The sequence below is a fragment of the Ahaetulla prasina genome, chromosome 2 (genome assembly GCF_028640845.1).
Source record: "Ahaetulla prasina isolate Xishuangbanna chromosome 2, ASM2864084v1, whole genome shotgun sequence".
Taxonomy (NCBI): Eukaryota; Metazoa; Chordata; class Lepidosauria; order Squamata; family Colubridae; genus Ahaetulla; species Ahaetulla prasina.
The window spans coordinates 177,049,454-177,065,297 of NC_080540.1; the positions used below are offsets into that span (position 1 = coordinate 177,049,454).

At 39.3% G+C, this 15,844-nt stretch overlaps 1 protein-coding gene across 2 annotated transcripts; it reads right to left on the minus strand.

The window, feature by feature from the left end:
• Positions 1-1,371: 1,371 nt before the first annotated feature.
• On the minus strand, positions 1,372-14,196 carry NUDT16 (nudix hydrolase 16). Of its 2 annotated transcripts, none has more exons than XM_058173303.1 (3): positions 14,104-14,196; positions 5,112-5,384; positions 1,372-4,588 (listed from the first exon to the last, which is right to left on the minus strand). In XM_058173303.1, the coding sequence occupies exons 2-3, from the start codon at positions 5,382-5,384 to the stop codon at positions 4,403-4,405; spliced, it is 459 nt and encodes a 152-aa protein (XP_058029286.1). In that variant the 5' UTR covers positions 14,104-14,196; the 3' UTR covers positions 1,372-4,402. The 2 variants fall into 2 exon arrangements, with proteins under 2 accessions (XP_058029286.1, XP_058029285.1); XM_058173302.1 differs by lacking the exon at positions 14,104-14,196 and adding an exon at positions 13,715-14,073.
• Positions 14,197-15,844: the final 1,648 nt, after the last annotated feature.

Genomic DNA, 15,844 nt, shown 5'->3' on the forward strand with positions numbered 1-15,844 from the left:
GGAATGATGGTATTGAATGCTGAACTAAAGTCTACAAAGAGGACCCTTGCATAGGTCTTTGGCGACTCAAGATATTGTAGGATGTAGTGCAGAGCCATATTAACAGCATCATCTGTTGATCTATTTGCTCGGTATGCAAATTGCAAGGGGTCTAACAGTGGATCTGTGATGGGTTTTCAAGTGAGACAGCACTAACCTGTCAAAAGGTTTTCATGACTACAGATGTTAGAGCAACTGGTCTGCAGTCATTCAGTTCCTTGATGGTGGGCTTCTTCGGCACTGGGATGATAGTAGAGCATTTGAAGCAAGAAGGAACATAGCACGTCTCTAGTGATTTATTGAAGATGGGGGCCAATTGGTCGGCACAGATTTTTAAGCAAGGAGTTATCTTGTCTGGGCCTGGAGCTTTTCCTGGCTTTTGTCTGTGAAATAGGTCTTGCACTTCCTTTTCTGTGATCACTAGGGGTTGTGAACCCAATGGGATGGGGTCAGTTGTAGGAAGCTTGGCTGTTTTTGGTGTATCTGGGATGGGGGTTGTGGAGATAGGTGGCTGTAGTTTCCTTTCAAACCTGCAGTAAAACATGTTCAGGTCATCTGCCAGTTGTTGATTTCCTTCAGCCTGGAAAGGTTTGCCGTAGCCGATGATATTTTTAAGAGTCTTCCACATGTTTGCTGGTTCATTTGTTGAGAACTGATTCTTTAGCTTTTCAGAGTAGCTTCTTTTTGCCCGCTCTTATCTCCCTTGTTAATAAATTTCTGGCCTGATTGTACAGCATTTTATCACCTTTTCGGTAGGCTTCCTCTTTGGAACGATGTAGCTGCTTAAGTTTAGCTGTGAACCAAGGTTTGTTGTTACTGTATATTTGCAAGTTCCTTGTCGGTACACATAGGTCTTCACAGAAGCTGACATGATGTTATAGTATCTGTGAGTTCATCCAGGCCTGTAGAGGTATCTTCAAAAATATTCCAATCAGTGCAATCAAAACAAGCCTGTAGCTTTAATTTTGCCTCCTCAGTCCAGGTCTTCATTGATTTAATTGTTGGTTTTGTGGTGTTAAGTCTTTGCCTGTAAGCAGGTACAAGGTGAATCATGCAATGATCAGAGTCCTACAGCTGCTCGTGGTAAAGACTGATAAGCATCTTTTAGTGTTGTGTAGCAATGGTCTAAAATATTCTTGCCTCTAGTGCAGGGATGTCCAAACTTGGCCCCTTGAAGAGTGGTGGACTTCAACTCCCAGAATTCCCCAGCCAGCAACTTGCTCATATTTATAGCTCATGCTGGCTGGGGAATTCTGGGAGTTGAAGTCCACCACTCTTCAAGGGGCCAAGTTTGGACACCCCTGCTCTAGTGGGATAATTGACATGCTGAAAGTATTTTGGTAGCTCTTTCCTTAAGTTTGCCTTGTTTAGATCTCCCAAAATAATGGCCAGCGAATTGGGGTATTTGGCTTCAGCCTCCAAAATTTGGTCAGCTAGAGTTCGTAATGCCTTGTTTACACAGGCTTGTGATGGGACATAAACAGCAATTAGAATAAATGAGAAAAATTCACGAGGCCAATAGTATGGTTTGCAGTTGATAATTAATGTCTCTAGGTTTTTATCACAGAAATGGCAGTCAGTTTGGATGGTTTTAATGAGGGACAGGTTCATGGAGAACCAATAACTACTAATATTGCAGGTTGTTTACCAGATCCTAAATCACAGCCACTATCCATCAACATTGGTTGTTGGAATTGACAGTGGAAGGGACTTTCATTCTCCAGTCCAAGCTTGTGAGCCTCTCAAGTGCATCCAGCCAGCCATGTAACACAGAATGCAAGATTAGATGGATTAATGGCATGATGTACTGTGACATGATTGCACAGGACAGAAGCCATTGTAGAAAAGAGCCAATTCATTGCCACTGGAGATGTAGCCTGCATGCTGCAACAGAGAAACCCAGATTCATCATCAAGATCATGTGTCTGCAAAGCTGGGATAACTGAAGATTTATTCATTCATTTGATTTATACAGCCACCCAACACATGTACATGTACATGATTCTTTAAGCTGCAAAGAGAATGAGACATTTTGAAGCTGTGCAGCCTTTAAAAAGAAAAATCTTGTATAAACTGTAAAGAAGTCACAGCGTCTATGCCAGGGGTCTCCAACCTTGGCAACTATACTGGCTGGGGGATTCTGGGAGTTGAAGTCTGCCAGGCTTAAAGTTGCCAAGGTTGGAGACCCCCGGTCTATGCAATACTAGACTAACATGCAGTACCGTTAATTCTGTTTCATTTACTCTTTCCACTCATCATAGCAGATAAAGGTGCTGGCCTCTGAACAGCAAAATATCTTTTCTCATATACTCCCATCCTGGTTTGAAGATTTCTCCAAATACATACATAAATAACTGCATCACACTGTTCCCTGTTGAGGTTCAGTAATAATATGCAAAGCAAAGCAAAGAACTAAGAAATGGTAAACAAAAGAAATTAAGTTAAGAGGAGACATAGTTATATCTTATGTTTGCTAACACCATTCGCTATTCCTCACCATATCTCTGCAAATTATTATCATTGCTTCAACCATCTTCATACTCTGCTTCATACAATGCCTTTTGTTCTTTTAAGATTTAGCCATTTTGAATTATATTTACTTTACTTGTATCCCATTTTTTAGTTTGGATTTTGGTGACATTCTCTACTCTGTTTTTCCAACCACCTTGTGAAGTAGGTCAAGCTGGGAGAAAATGGCTGGCTGTAAACCAGGGTCTCCAACCTTGTCAACTTTAAGACTTGTGGACTTCAACTCCCAGAGTTCCTCAGCCAGCTTTGTTGGCTGAGGAATTCTGGGAGTTGGAGTCCACAAGTCTTAAAGTTGACAAGGTTGGAGACCCCTGCTCTAAACCACCAGAGGCTGAAGGTGAACCAGAAACTGGTTATCTTTGCTCCTAATCCAATACCATAACCACCACAGCACCTCAGCCCAGTTTTACCCCCAAGCATCTCATACTGTTCTGCGTGAAGTAGGATTTCTAATCTAAAGACTACTTCAAAAAAGCCAAGATATAGCTGTCCATGTTCCACTGATTAGATGGTACATGCAGGATATAAACATCATTTCCACTTCCTAGGTTCTTTTGCCATTCTGGTCTTTAATGGAATACTGAACTCAGCAGTGACCGAATCGCTCTCTCCACTCGTTCATGCCTGTGCCTTGAAATCTGAACAGTATCACTGTTTCCAAGCAATAAATTACACTCCTAATCTGAATACAGATAGACCTCGATTTTCATTTAGTAACCATTCAAAGTAACAAAGGCACTGAAAAAAGTGACTTACGAAAGTTTTTCCACGTAGGATCATTGCAGCATCTTTGTGGTCACATGATCAAAATTAGGACATTTAACTGGCTTGTATTTATGACTGTTGCAGCGTCCCAAGGTCATGTGATCACCTTTTGTGACCTTTTGACAGGCAAAGCCAGATTTACTTAACAACAACGTTACTAACTGAAATGATTCGCTTAACCATGGCAAGAAAGGTTGAAAAATGGGGCAAAATTCACGTAACTGTTTTGCTTAGCAACGGAAATTTTGGGTTCAACAGTGGTCATAATTCAAGGACTACCTGTATAACAATATAAGCAGTACAATAATTTGGATGACAGCACACTTCTACTTTTCCTAATTTCTACATCTAAGTCAGTATATCCTAAGAATTGGAAAAGAGAAGGGGAATGAGACAGAAAACATGTATCCGGTGGTGACTTGCCATTTCCTTATGAGCTAATAAAAAATGTATGAGTCAAAAGTCACACAAAAGTGTCACAACCATTCTTTAAACACTGATAAAAAATAAAGGGAATCTGACAATAAAATAATGAAGTAATGCTCGATCAACAGATATTTGCAGTTGGCTTTTACAGAGAAGGTAAACGCAACTTCCATGAAATTCAGAATGCTCTCAATAACAAAATACATTTAGAGTAAATGTTGGAAAACAGAAGATGAGGTAGGTCAGAGACAAATTTTTGCAAGGGTGTTTTTTGATTGGAAGAACTCTTATGACTACAAGCAGGATGTATGAAGGCAGATCACAAATGTGTTCCACGAAGAGAAGAATAGTCAAAATGGCTTCAGACTTTCAATTCTTGTTACCTACCTCTAGGCAAGAGAGACACAATCAACGTGTTTTAAATACGCAACAACCTGATCATTGGAAGCCACATTCAAATTCCCAACCCTTGCACCAAGCCATTCAGCAACACCAGCAACAATGTCTGGGTAGAAGACTGGAGTGAGGACCATATCTAAGTTTCTTCTCCTTGCAGCTGCCTGTTCCTAAAGTCTGAAATTCTTTCAGGATTACATCCCAAAGGCTATCAGGGTGAACAGGCAGCAGCCAAAGTCAACGAGGCTCAACGTCTCTTTTGAGCGATCCTGACAGCCTTTTGAAGTTGTTCAGCTGGCATGAGTTGGAGAGTGTCCAAGGCATGAATGAGCTGCTCCCGGGCATTGCCAATAAAAGTATTGCTGAGGAACATTGGGAGGCCCCCAACACCATCACGCAGAATATAGAGGGGAACGCGGATGAGACCCATCACCTAAACCATTTAGAGGGTAGAAAAATCAGGTTAAAATAAGACACTTAGGGAAACTTGTCCTCTTTCTGCTGTCACCACCACCACCACCACCTCACTCAAGACACCCAACTTCACAAGGTGTGGGTTTACCATAAAGCTACAAAGCTGTCTAATACTGATGTTCCATTTCCACTTCATTTGTTTTTGTTCTAAGTGTTGTAGCTGATACACCTACCAAAATATGTTCACAGGCATTTGAACAAGACTTGATAAAATCTTAGCAAAGGTCACAATGTTCAAAGTGAGCTTAGAGAATACTATTCAGCTTCCTCCTTATACACACACCCAATCAGTATCACCAGAATATTGTGTAAAAAAAAAAACAACTACTAAAAAAATGGGTGTGGATTATTATTAAAGTCAAGAAAAATAGGACAATTTGTCAACTTTGCCCAGAGAGCAATTGTCTGGGAGCAATTGTTTTTATACTGGCTCCCAACAACTCTCTTAATTTCCCGCTTCCCTTGCCTTGCCCCTTATGCACCTCAAGTCCATGGTCTTTTGCCTGAATAGCCCCTTCCTCTACCATTCGGAACTCTTCCAAGCTAAGCTGCTTGGCATAGAAATGCATCACCACTCTCTGTGGCTGATCAGAAGCATGGGAGCTCAAGTAGTCCTTCTCAGACAGGTGGAGGGACGCAGCCCCAGGTCCCAACTCTTCACACAGTTCTCGATTTAGTCCCTCTTCCAAGGAAATATCCCGGGGATCCACAAACCCGCCTGGAAATCCCAGCCGACCATCAAACCTCATCTGCATCTGGAAGAGAAAAGAAGAGATTCAGACTGAGTGTGCTATGCAATCACCCTTCGTCTACAGATATAGGGATCCCTTTGGTTTGGCTCTTGTCTACGCAGTTAGTTAGTTAGTTATACCCTTCTCACTGTATCCTTTCTTGTATTCTTATAAGATGAAATCTCCCTATCTTTGGGGGAGTTCAAAAACAGGAGTCTAACTTTGTGATTTCTGGGACTTTTTGAATAAAAAAGAAATCCAATTTTATTGTTCTTGACCTCTAAATAAATGCAACTGCTTTAAATACATTTTTCTGAGAAGTGGTTCATAGATTTCACCAGATTCTTTCTTTTTTTTTTTTGAAACAAGTTTTACTGATTTTTTTTCACAAACATATTTTATGAACAGAGTATTGATCGAATCATATCTTATACAACTTATCATATCCAAATACACTTTACATAGTTTGAATTTCTGCCAAAATATTCTTTTCCCCTACATTTTTATCTTGTCTTAATACTTCTATAATTATATAAACAATATCACCATCCACTCTCAAATCCTAATTTCTTAACATTATTTCAATTAGTTATCTTATCTTATCCATTATTAATCTTATATATTCTCTTTTAACTTTCATATTAGTTCGTTCTTTATCCTAATAAGCTTGAGTATACTCGGGGTTGCCCTTCTACCATTCCATCTCCCTTATTTATTTAATTAATTAATTAATTAGATTTTTATACCGCCCTTCTCCCGAAGGACTCAGGATGGTGAACAGCCAAATAAAAACAACTAATACATAAATAAGCTTCAAAACATATTAAAAACTAATTATAAACTGGCCAAATTTAAAATTAACAATAAAATAAACAATCCTAAAACCCCTCTTAAAATTCCCTCAAGCTAACCCTGCACAGTAGAATAAAAAAGTCTTGAGCTTGCGTTTAAAAGACCGGAGGTCGGGGAGTTGACGCAGCCCCGGAGGTAACTCGTTCCATAGGGCTGGAGCCCCCACAGAAAAGGCCCTCCCCCTGGGGGCCGCCAGTCGACATTGTTTGACTGATGGCACCCTGAGGAGGCCCTCCCTATGGGAGCGCACAGGTCGATGGGAGGCTATAGGCGGCAGTAGGCGGTCCTGAAGGTAACCCGGTCCTGTGCCATTTTACAACAATCCTTCTTCTCCTTTTCCTCTCTTTCCCTTCCCTCCCTTCTTCTATCGTTTTCTACTTTCTTCTTTTCTCCTCTTCTTCTCCTTCTCTCCTTCCCCTTCCTTTCTCCCACTCCTCCTTCCTTCCTCTCTTTCTAACCTTCTCTCCTACTCGTTTCCCCTTCCTTTCTTCCTCTCCTTTTCCCTTTCTTCTGTTCCTCTCTCTCCTTCCTCTCTTCTCCCCTCCTTCTATCCCTCTTTCCATTGTTGCTTACAATTTTCAATTCAATATTTTCCAAAATGGTATCTGAGCAACCCCGATTTTTTCTCCATTTATTGAATATGTTTCTCAAAATTCCCATCACATTTTTTGATTAACAATGTTTTTCATCTTATTCCATTTTTACACTGAAACCTTTTAACTTAGTTAACCTTCCACCTCTTATTTTCCTTAATTCCTAATTTCTTATTATAACATCAATTAATTATTTTATTTTATCATTTACTAACATTTCAATTTTATATCTTAATTTCAGTTATTTTCAGTTAAACCAGATTACATTTTATATTGCATCTGCTGATCCATTTTACAATAAACAATATACTTCATCTTAGTTGCTTCTTACATACAATTTCTACTATTAACACAGTTCTCTTGAATCAACTAATAAATGCTTTATTTCCCTTTATTATTCTTCCTCTTTTAACCATTTCTTTTGGCCTCTCCAAAATTCCACTTCTTAATATTTTTCTCCCTTTATTCCATTCTCTTATATTCTTCTTTTTCTTTTTATATTTATTGTTATCTTTTCCCCTGAATCCTTTCTCTCACTTCTAAGATTGTTACCCTCATAATTCTCCCCCTGTTTTTATCCAGTCTTTTCCCATTTCCTTCTTTTCCCTTCTTTTTGGGAGGATATTCCCCCCATCCATTTTTTTGTCACTGTCAATCCCAGAGTAATTATCTTTCTTTTTATCTTCAGTTATTTTCCCTTCAACATTGTGTTCTTGCTTCTCATTTATATTTTCTTTTTCCTTTTTTGTGTATTCTAACCAGGGTTTCACCAGATTCTCAAAGGGATGCATGGTTCAGTTTATGAATGCCTGCCCTACTCTAAGGGGCCCATTTGTCACTGCCATCATTAAATCCTGGTTTAGAAATACTTTGGTTTTTTCTCATCTATTTCTTTTGTTGCATTTCTGAGAAAGTGAGGGAAAATGTGGAGAAGACAGATCAGTGCAATCAATTTATTAAAATTTAAAGAAGGAATTGATCTGGCTTTTATTAAATAAATGGCTATTTAAAGTTATAAACAGACTTACACTATTACATAAATCTATATGCTGCCAAACAGATAGACAGGTGGCTTATAAGCTTTCTTCTCTTTCTCCTCCTCCTACTTGTGACTCTTGACAAATGAACATTTTTCAGGACTGGAACTTGCAGGACCATTTTTCTATCCCCACCTTTCAAAACCCCTTCCTTCAGTTTCCCCCTCCAAAAGATATGGAGCTGGATGAAGCAGCCTGCCTTGCCTTGCCTTGCTTTGATTGGCAGTTTCCCCACTCAATCAATTCCAAGCCTCCTTATTTGGGGGTGGGAAGGCCTCCAAATAAGCACTATCAGACATATTTGTTCATTTCTTCTCTATCCAGGGACAGCTTCTGCATCGTTTTCCTGGGTAAAAACATGACGGTTGCATCCCCACTACAGCCACATTTTCAGGATTTAGATGTGACCAAATTTAGCCAAATCAAAAATACAGTCCTTCGCATTAGATATAATTTAAAACTGCATATTGTATATTTACAGTATATTTATATACCGTATATGCACACAAACACACACACACAGTTTCTGAAGCTCAATTAGCATATTAACTCCAAAATATTTCTAAGGATTTTGGAACTATTGTACTGAATGTAAAAAGCGATCAATGAGGTGTCTTCCCATAATAGTACATACACTTATTGCGAGCCCTTTACAAAAAATATTATACAACAAAGAGGTCCAGAGACTCACTAACTCCATACTTCAGAAGTATTATCCCTTTAAAATAAAATGTCTCAATCTGAAAAGGTGCTACCAGACTTCTGAGTTTTGACTACCATGGGCTGATATGGTTCTCCTCTTTCCATAACCTCAAACTATTAAACTGCACTGCTCTTCCTGAACTAAAATTAAGATGAGTATGAAATAGGCTATGCCAGAAATTTTACACTGCACCACTTTTACCAAGAACTTCCTTGGTTAGGAATATGCAACTTTTTTCTGGCCAAGTTGATGTTTGACCACTGAAATGGACACTGGGGACTATTAAGAACTGGGTAAAATTAAGATAAAACCAAACTGAGCTTAATTTTAATAAAAAATAACAAATAAATTACAGAATTTATGATAACATACATTCTAGGGCTGGGTTACAAAACCTGTTGCTACCGGTTTGATTGTGGGCATGGGTGCACTTGTGTGCATGTGCAACACTTCTGCACATGGGCAGGTAGGCAGAGCCTCCTGCCGCCCCGGATCAGGCGAACTGGTAGCAACCCACCATTGATATATTCCCTATATTTGACAATGTTCACTTTCAATCACATTGGAGTATAGCACACAATTTGGAAACCTCTGGGGCTCTGGCAGATCTTTGCACATCTGCGTCATTTCAGCAACATAGAGGTATCCTCACTTTACCTTACGCTTGAGGTGATAATTACAGCCAATGTCCATGAAACAATTGTTCTAAACTTTGGAAAAAGCAACATAAATGCTAATTAATTTACCTGAAGAGAAAAGTTTTCAATCGGTGTGTGCTACCTGCTCTAACATATGCTGGTGAAATACAGAGACTAACCTCACAATCGATAGAAAAGCTATGAGTGGCACAAAGAGCCATGGTAAGATACATGCTCGGCATTACAAGATAAGATAGAAAGACCTGCACATGGATTAGAGAAGAAATGAAAGTATATGATATCATCAAGAATGTAAAAGAATTGAAATAGAAATGGGCTGATCACATAGCAAGAAGAACTGATGGCAGGTGGATCAAGGCAGCCATAGAATGGATCCCACTTGATAAAAAGGATCCAGAGACCTGAAACAAGAGGGATTGACAACATCAGCAAGTTTTACAGGTCCAATTAGCAAAAGAAAGTTCAAGACCATATGGATTGGAAACATGTAGAAGATGCACGCCCTTTACCTCTTCTACACCAAACACTGCAGGTCTCAAATATAAATTAATAAATGCAAGAAGTATTGTAAACAAATTATCTGAATTTATCCTATTGTTAAACAATGGTACCTTTCATATTATATTTGTTTGTGAAACATGGCTGAACTCATCCCTCCCTGACTCCATTATTTCAAACAAAGAATATCAAGTTTTTCGATCCGATCGTGAAAACTGCAGAGGTGGTGGAGTGGCTATCTTTTACAAAAAATCTCTGAACCTAAAGAATATTCAAGTTGCACATAAACTTTCTCTTCCTGAAACTATTGTATGTGACCTGTCCATTAACACCACACTTCGATTCTTACTATGCTACAGAGCCCCTGACTACGACATCGCTCATGCAAATATGTTAACCTCACTGCTAACAGGGGCCACTTCTTGCCCATATCCTCTCATCTTCCTGGGTGACCTAAATCTACCTTTTATTAACTGGATAACAAATGAATGTACAACTGAACCAATCCATACTACTCTATACAACGCCATTACAGACCTAGGTCTTGAACAACTAGTAACTAACAATACAAGACTCAACAACTGCCTTGACCTCATCTTTTGCAACAACACAAACTCAATTTATGGACTACAAATAAAAGAATCCTTTTCCAGCAGTGACCACTGCATGATAGACTTTTGTCTCAATATACGCCCTCACATAAATCGTCATAATAATAGTACTCCTAACTACAATTTCAAAAAAGCCAACTATGACCTCATAAACAACGATCTCTCATCTCTTGACTGGCGAAATCGATTCTCAACCTGTATCACTGCCAAAGGCCACTACAGAGTTTTCCTACTTGAAATCAATAGAACCATCAAACTATACGTACCACAAATCACCACCAAAATAAAAAAAAAACAAATTACCCATATCAATAAAAAAACTTCAATCCAAAAAAAAATCCCTCTGGAGAAAAAACAAAAAGGACCATGTAGCAAACTTCAAAAACCGCTACAGAACTATTTGCAACCAAATAAAAACTGAATGCACCATTTACCATACAAAGCAAGAAGACCTTCTACGTACAAATTCCAATCGTGCTTTTTATAATTTTGTGAACAATAAACTTAAAGAATCAAGATCCATCCCACCACTAAAAGAATCTAACAGCAAAGAATGTAACAATGAAACAGTTAAAGCAAACCTCTTTAACACATTCTTTGGCTCAGTCTTCGTTAACGGTGATGGCACATATCCGACATTCCCCAATCGCACCAACAATGATTACAACGACTTAACACATATAGGCTTCACAGAAGATAATGTTGAAAAAGCTATTTGCAACCTGAAACCATCTTTATCTATTGGGCCTGATGGACTATGTGCATACTTCTTAAAAAAACTTTTAATTAATATAGCAGAACCCCTAAGCATAATCTTTGATAAAGCTTTCACGACTGGTTCCCTTCCCAAACTTTGGTCCCTAGCCACAGTCATCCCTATCTTCAAAAAAGGAGATCCCAGCCTAGTTGAAAACTACAGACCAATCTCTCTATGCTGCGTCACCTGCAAAATAATGGAATCTATCATCAACCAATCCATTACCCTCCACCTTGAAACAAACAACCTACTCTCTAATAAACAATTTGGTTTCAGGAAAAAAATTATCATGTAACTTACAACTTCTCCACTGCAAAAACATATGGACTACTAATCTTGATCAAGGCAAAACAATAGATGCAATTTACACAGCCTTCTGCAAAGCTTTTGACTCAATAGTACACGATAAACTTCTCCTAAAACTAAAATCCTACAGCATTTCAGGACCTCTTCACAATTGGATAACTGCTTTCCTATCAAACAGACAACAAGTGGTCAAAATTGGCAATGCTCTATAAAATCCTGTTCCTGTCAAAAGTGGCGTTCCTCAAGGCAGCGTTCTCCGACCAACACTCTTCATATTATACATAAATGATCTTTGTGACCATATCTCAAGCTATTGTGTTCTCTTTGCTGACGATATTAAACTATTTAACACCACCAACAATACTACTACCCTTCAAAAAGACCTTGACTTTGTATCCGATTGGTCTAAAACTTGGCAACTCCAAATCTCAACTAGCAAATGCTCAGTCTTACATATTGGAAAAAAAAACCCAAACACTAAGTACAAGCTTGATGGACATTACCTTACTGATGACCCCCACCCTGTAAAAGACCTTGGAGTTTTCATATCAAATGATCTAAGTGCCAAAGCCCATTGCAACTACATAGCAAAAAAAGCTCTAAGAGTTGTAAACGTAATTTTGCGTAGCTTCTTTTCCAAAAACACTACACTACTAACCAGAGCATACAAAACATTTGCAAGACCCATTCTTGAATACAGCTCACCTGTCTGGAACCCATACCACATCTCTGACATTAATACAATTGAATGAGTCCAGAAATATTTTACAAGAAGAGTCCTCCACTCCTCTGTAAATAACAAAATACCTTATGCCACCAGACTTGAAATCCTGGGTTTAGAAAACTTAGAACGCCGCCGCCTTTGACATGACCTGAGTTTAACTCATAGAATCATCTGTTACAATGTCCTTCCTGTTGAAGACTACTTCAGCTTCAATTGCAACAATACACGAGCACACGATAGATTTAAGCTTAATGTGAACCGCTCCAATTTTGATTGCAGAAAATATGACTTCAGTAACAGAATTGTTAATGCCTGGAATGCACTACCTGACTCTGTGGTCTCTTCCCAAAATCCCCAAAGCTTTAATCAAAAACTGTCTACTAGTGACCTCATCCCATTCCTAAGAGGTCTGTAAGGGGCGTGCATAAGAGCACAAGTGTGCCTACCGTTCCTGTCCTATTGTTTCCTTTCATTGTATGTGTTTATATATAATGTTGTGACAAAATAAATAAAATAAAAATGCGAAGATGCCTTCATCCTGCAGTGGATAGACAATGGCTAAAATGATGATGATGATACCTGAATAGATCAGGCAGGGCTGAACATGGTAAGATATAGGCTCAGTTTGTAAAGCTGTCATACCACTTAGCTTCTTCTCAGTACAGGTAGTCGACTTACAACAGTACATTTAGTGACCATTCAAAGTTACAACGGCACTGAAACAAATGACTTTTTCACAATTACAACCACTGCAGCATCCCCATTGTCACATGATCAAAATTCGGACGCTTGACAACTGATTCATATTTATGACTGCTGTAGTATTCCAGGATCATATGATCCCCTTTTGCAACCTTCTGGCAAGCAAAATCAACGGGGAAACCAGTTTCACTTAACAACCGTGTTACTAATTTAATACCTGCAGTGATTCACTTAACAACTGTGGCAAGAAAAGTCATAAAATGGGGCAAAACTCACTTAAAAAATGACTCACTTAGCAACAGAAATTTTGGGTTCAGTTGTGGTCGTTAATCGAAGACTACCTGTACTACAGTTACAAAAATCAAAACAACCACTAGATGGAAACAAACAAATTAGAAAATCTTGACTGGTTGCTGCCATCTCCTAATCATTCAGATTCCTGCAGCCCAGATCTGTTAGCAACACAACAGTCAATGCAAGGTGTATATGACACACTCTAGTAAAAAATGTCCATACCATTCCAGATTTTCTATATTTTCTCACAACTTATTCAGATCACATATACACTTTCTGAGCTTTCACATACCTGGCACAGATTTTATCACTAGTTTACCAAGTACTGGTAACAAATACTGGAACAAGTAATCCATCAGAAGTAAGCAAGCATCAATTCCTAATGTTTTAAACCTAATAAATATTTATTTATTTATTTATTTATTTATTCATTTATTTAGTCACAACAGTATATATAAGCATAAGCATGAAAGTAACTATATAATATATAAGCATAAGTATGTAATAACTATATTGATTGGATATAATGAAAGAAAATAATATGCTGTCCCCCTTTTCTTTCCCTACTCAGGAGGTTCCCCCCACCCCACCCCAACCTTGGCTAAAATCAATCCTCACCAACACTGCGAAACGCAAGGGGATCTTGCCAAAAAGCCGGCCGGGGTTGGGCGCGTATAAAAGGGCATGACAAGCCTGTTTCCAGTCGGGTGGCCCGAGGCTCTGCGCTTCGGCCTTAGTTAGAGGCCGAAGTTCACTCATCTCTCCCGGCTGTAGCGCCCTGGGCCGTAAACCGTGAAGTAGCAACCTTGTTTTAAGATCCACCGGCGCCAGAGAGGTGGGGGGGAAAGATCTCGAGAGAATCGGCTGCCGATAGACCTTAAGAGCGAATCCCCCCTGCAGCCAATCAGATATTGAGAAGGAAGAACCCGTGGAACGCTGAGCTACGGTTCGGTAGCCTTTCCGAGCCGTTTTCTATTGTTGGTCAAAAGAGGGCGCCTCAAGGCAACCTTTGATGTAGCCACACTGGGAGGAGAATCCCGCCGTTTAATTTTTTCCCTCTCTCGGTTATCTCTGATCCACCATTTTGCCTCCAAGGTGCAAAACCGAAGCGCACCCTGTAGATCTGAGGCAGAGGCGTAACTAAGCAACGTTGGATTGTTTATGGGTTATGTTGTTGCTTAACATCAGAAGGGACATTTCTTTTATCAATTCCAAGCCGGTTTCGACCTTCTTCTGAAGAATCCCCTTGCTCAGCAAGGGTGCTCCATGCAAGACCCAAGACTGTTCTGTGTTCCTGAGTTTTCATTGTTAGGACTATAGAATAAATAGGTCTCTTGAATTGGAATTTAGGCAGCGATTTATTACTAGATTTCCAGGTGTGGAGTGCTCCAAGGCACATCCATTCAGATGAAATCACACTAGTTTCATCTGTTTTATAAGAAAACCTGGGATTATTTATAAAATAGTTGAATAGCAAATGTACCCTTACATTTCATGTAGAAATGTATCACTGAAGATAAGAATATTTCCAAATTAGCATTTTTAAAGAATAATCAGGATAAGATTCTGTGGGAAGAGTTCGAATACAGTTGAATAAGTACCATTGAATTCTGTAGGTAACTGTGACAAACTTCCATGTATAAAGGATTTCAACACATTATCAAAAAGAATTTGTTCAGATATCCACAAAAGATTATACCAGCTATCAATCAACTTTTCTTCACAGGCCATCTTTGTTCCTCTACAAGTAGCTTAAGCCTTAAGGCAGCATATAGTACCTACCTTTCCTCCCCCCCCCCTTCATTTCATAGAATTGAGGACATCCAACAGGCAGAATCTGTTTCATACCTTTCCTGAAGCCTCTGGGCTCCTATGACCTATACATTATTTGGAGTTGTGAGAAGGTACAAATGTTTTATGTGCTGCCTTGCCTCTTTCTATTGCAATGATTGAAATGAGTTTTGACTGGATTCAATTCCAGCTACTTTCTCCATTTTACTTGCGACATCACTGCTTTTCCAAATTACTGTAAATGCTTAACATTGTTCCTTTTTCCAAATGTTTGTATCCCTTTTCCAAAGATGAGGCTAATCTCCAAGGTCTTTCTCAAGCATGTATTACTATCCCGATTTTGAATAGTTATGTAGAAAACCTGTCTAGCCCGCTCTGCTTTGAAGGGGGGGTGTATTTTTTTCTTTCTTTTTGGTAGTGATGCCAGTCCTGACTTCTGGAGACTTCCTGGACAAATCCTAGAGTAGGGGTCCCCCAATCCCCAGACCACGTCTGGCCCTTGAGGTGTTCAGAACCAGACCCCAGATGTGGTGAGCAAGCACACATGCACAACCATCCCCTTGCCCCTCCCACTGGTCCACAAAGCCAAAATGGTTGGGGAACTCTGCCCTATAGTTCATTTGCGAGATTTCAGAAGTGGTTTGCCATTGCCTACTTCCTAGGGTAATGAGAGAACTGGCTCAAGGTCACCCAGCTGGTTTTGTGTCTTAACAGGACTAGAATTCATGGTCTCCTGGTTTCTAGCCCAATGTTTGAGTAGTTCAATGATGTACCGGTAATATTTAAATTTTCTTTCTTCCCGTTTTATATGCTCCAAAGCTGTTTTAACAAAGGATTGAGCAGTTAAGGAACAACAACATTACACTTATTTGGATTGGTAAAGAGTGGGGACACTGATATGAAGTGAGAATGCAACACAAGGTGTATCCTCATCATATGCTGAATAGTATGTGACTG

Excerpts from the sequence above, each read along its gene's own strand:
- NUDT16 (XM_058173302.1), bottom strand. The coding sequence starts at position 13,855 with ATGAGTGAACTTCGGCCTCTAACTAAGGCCGAAGCGCAGAGCCTCGGG. Across the intron at positions 5,385-13,714 it reads CCTTGCGTTTCGCAGTGTTG|ATGCAGATGAGGTTTGATGG; the intron begins GTGAGGATTGAT and ends TTTCTCTTCCAG. Across the intron at positions 4,589-5,111 it reads CAAAAGACCATGGACTTGAG|GTGATGGGTCTCATCCGCGT; the intron begins GTGCATAAGGGG and ends TAAATGGTTTAG.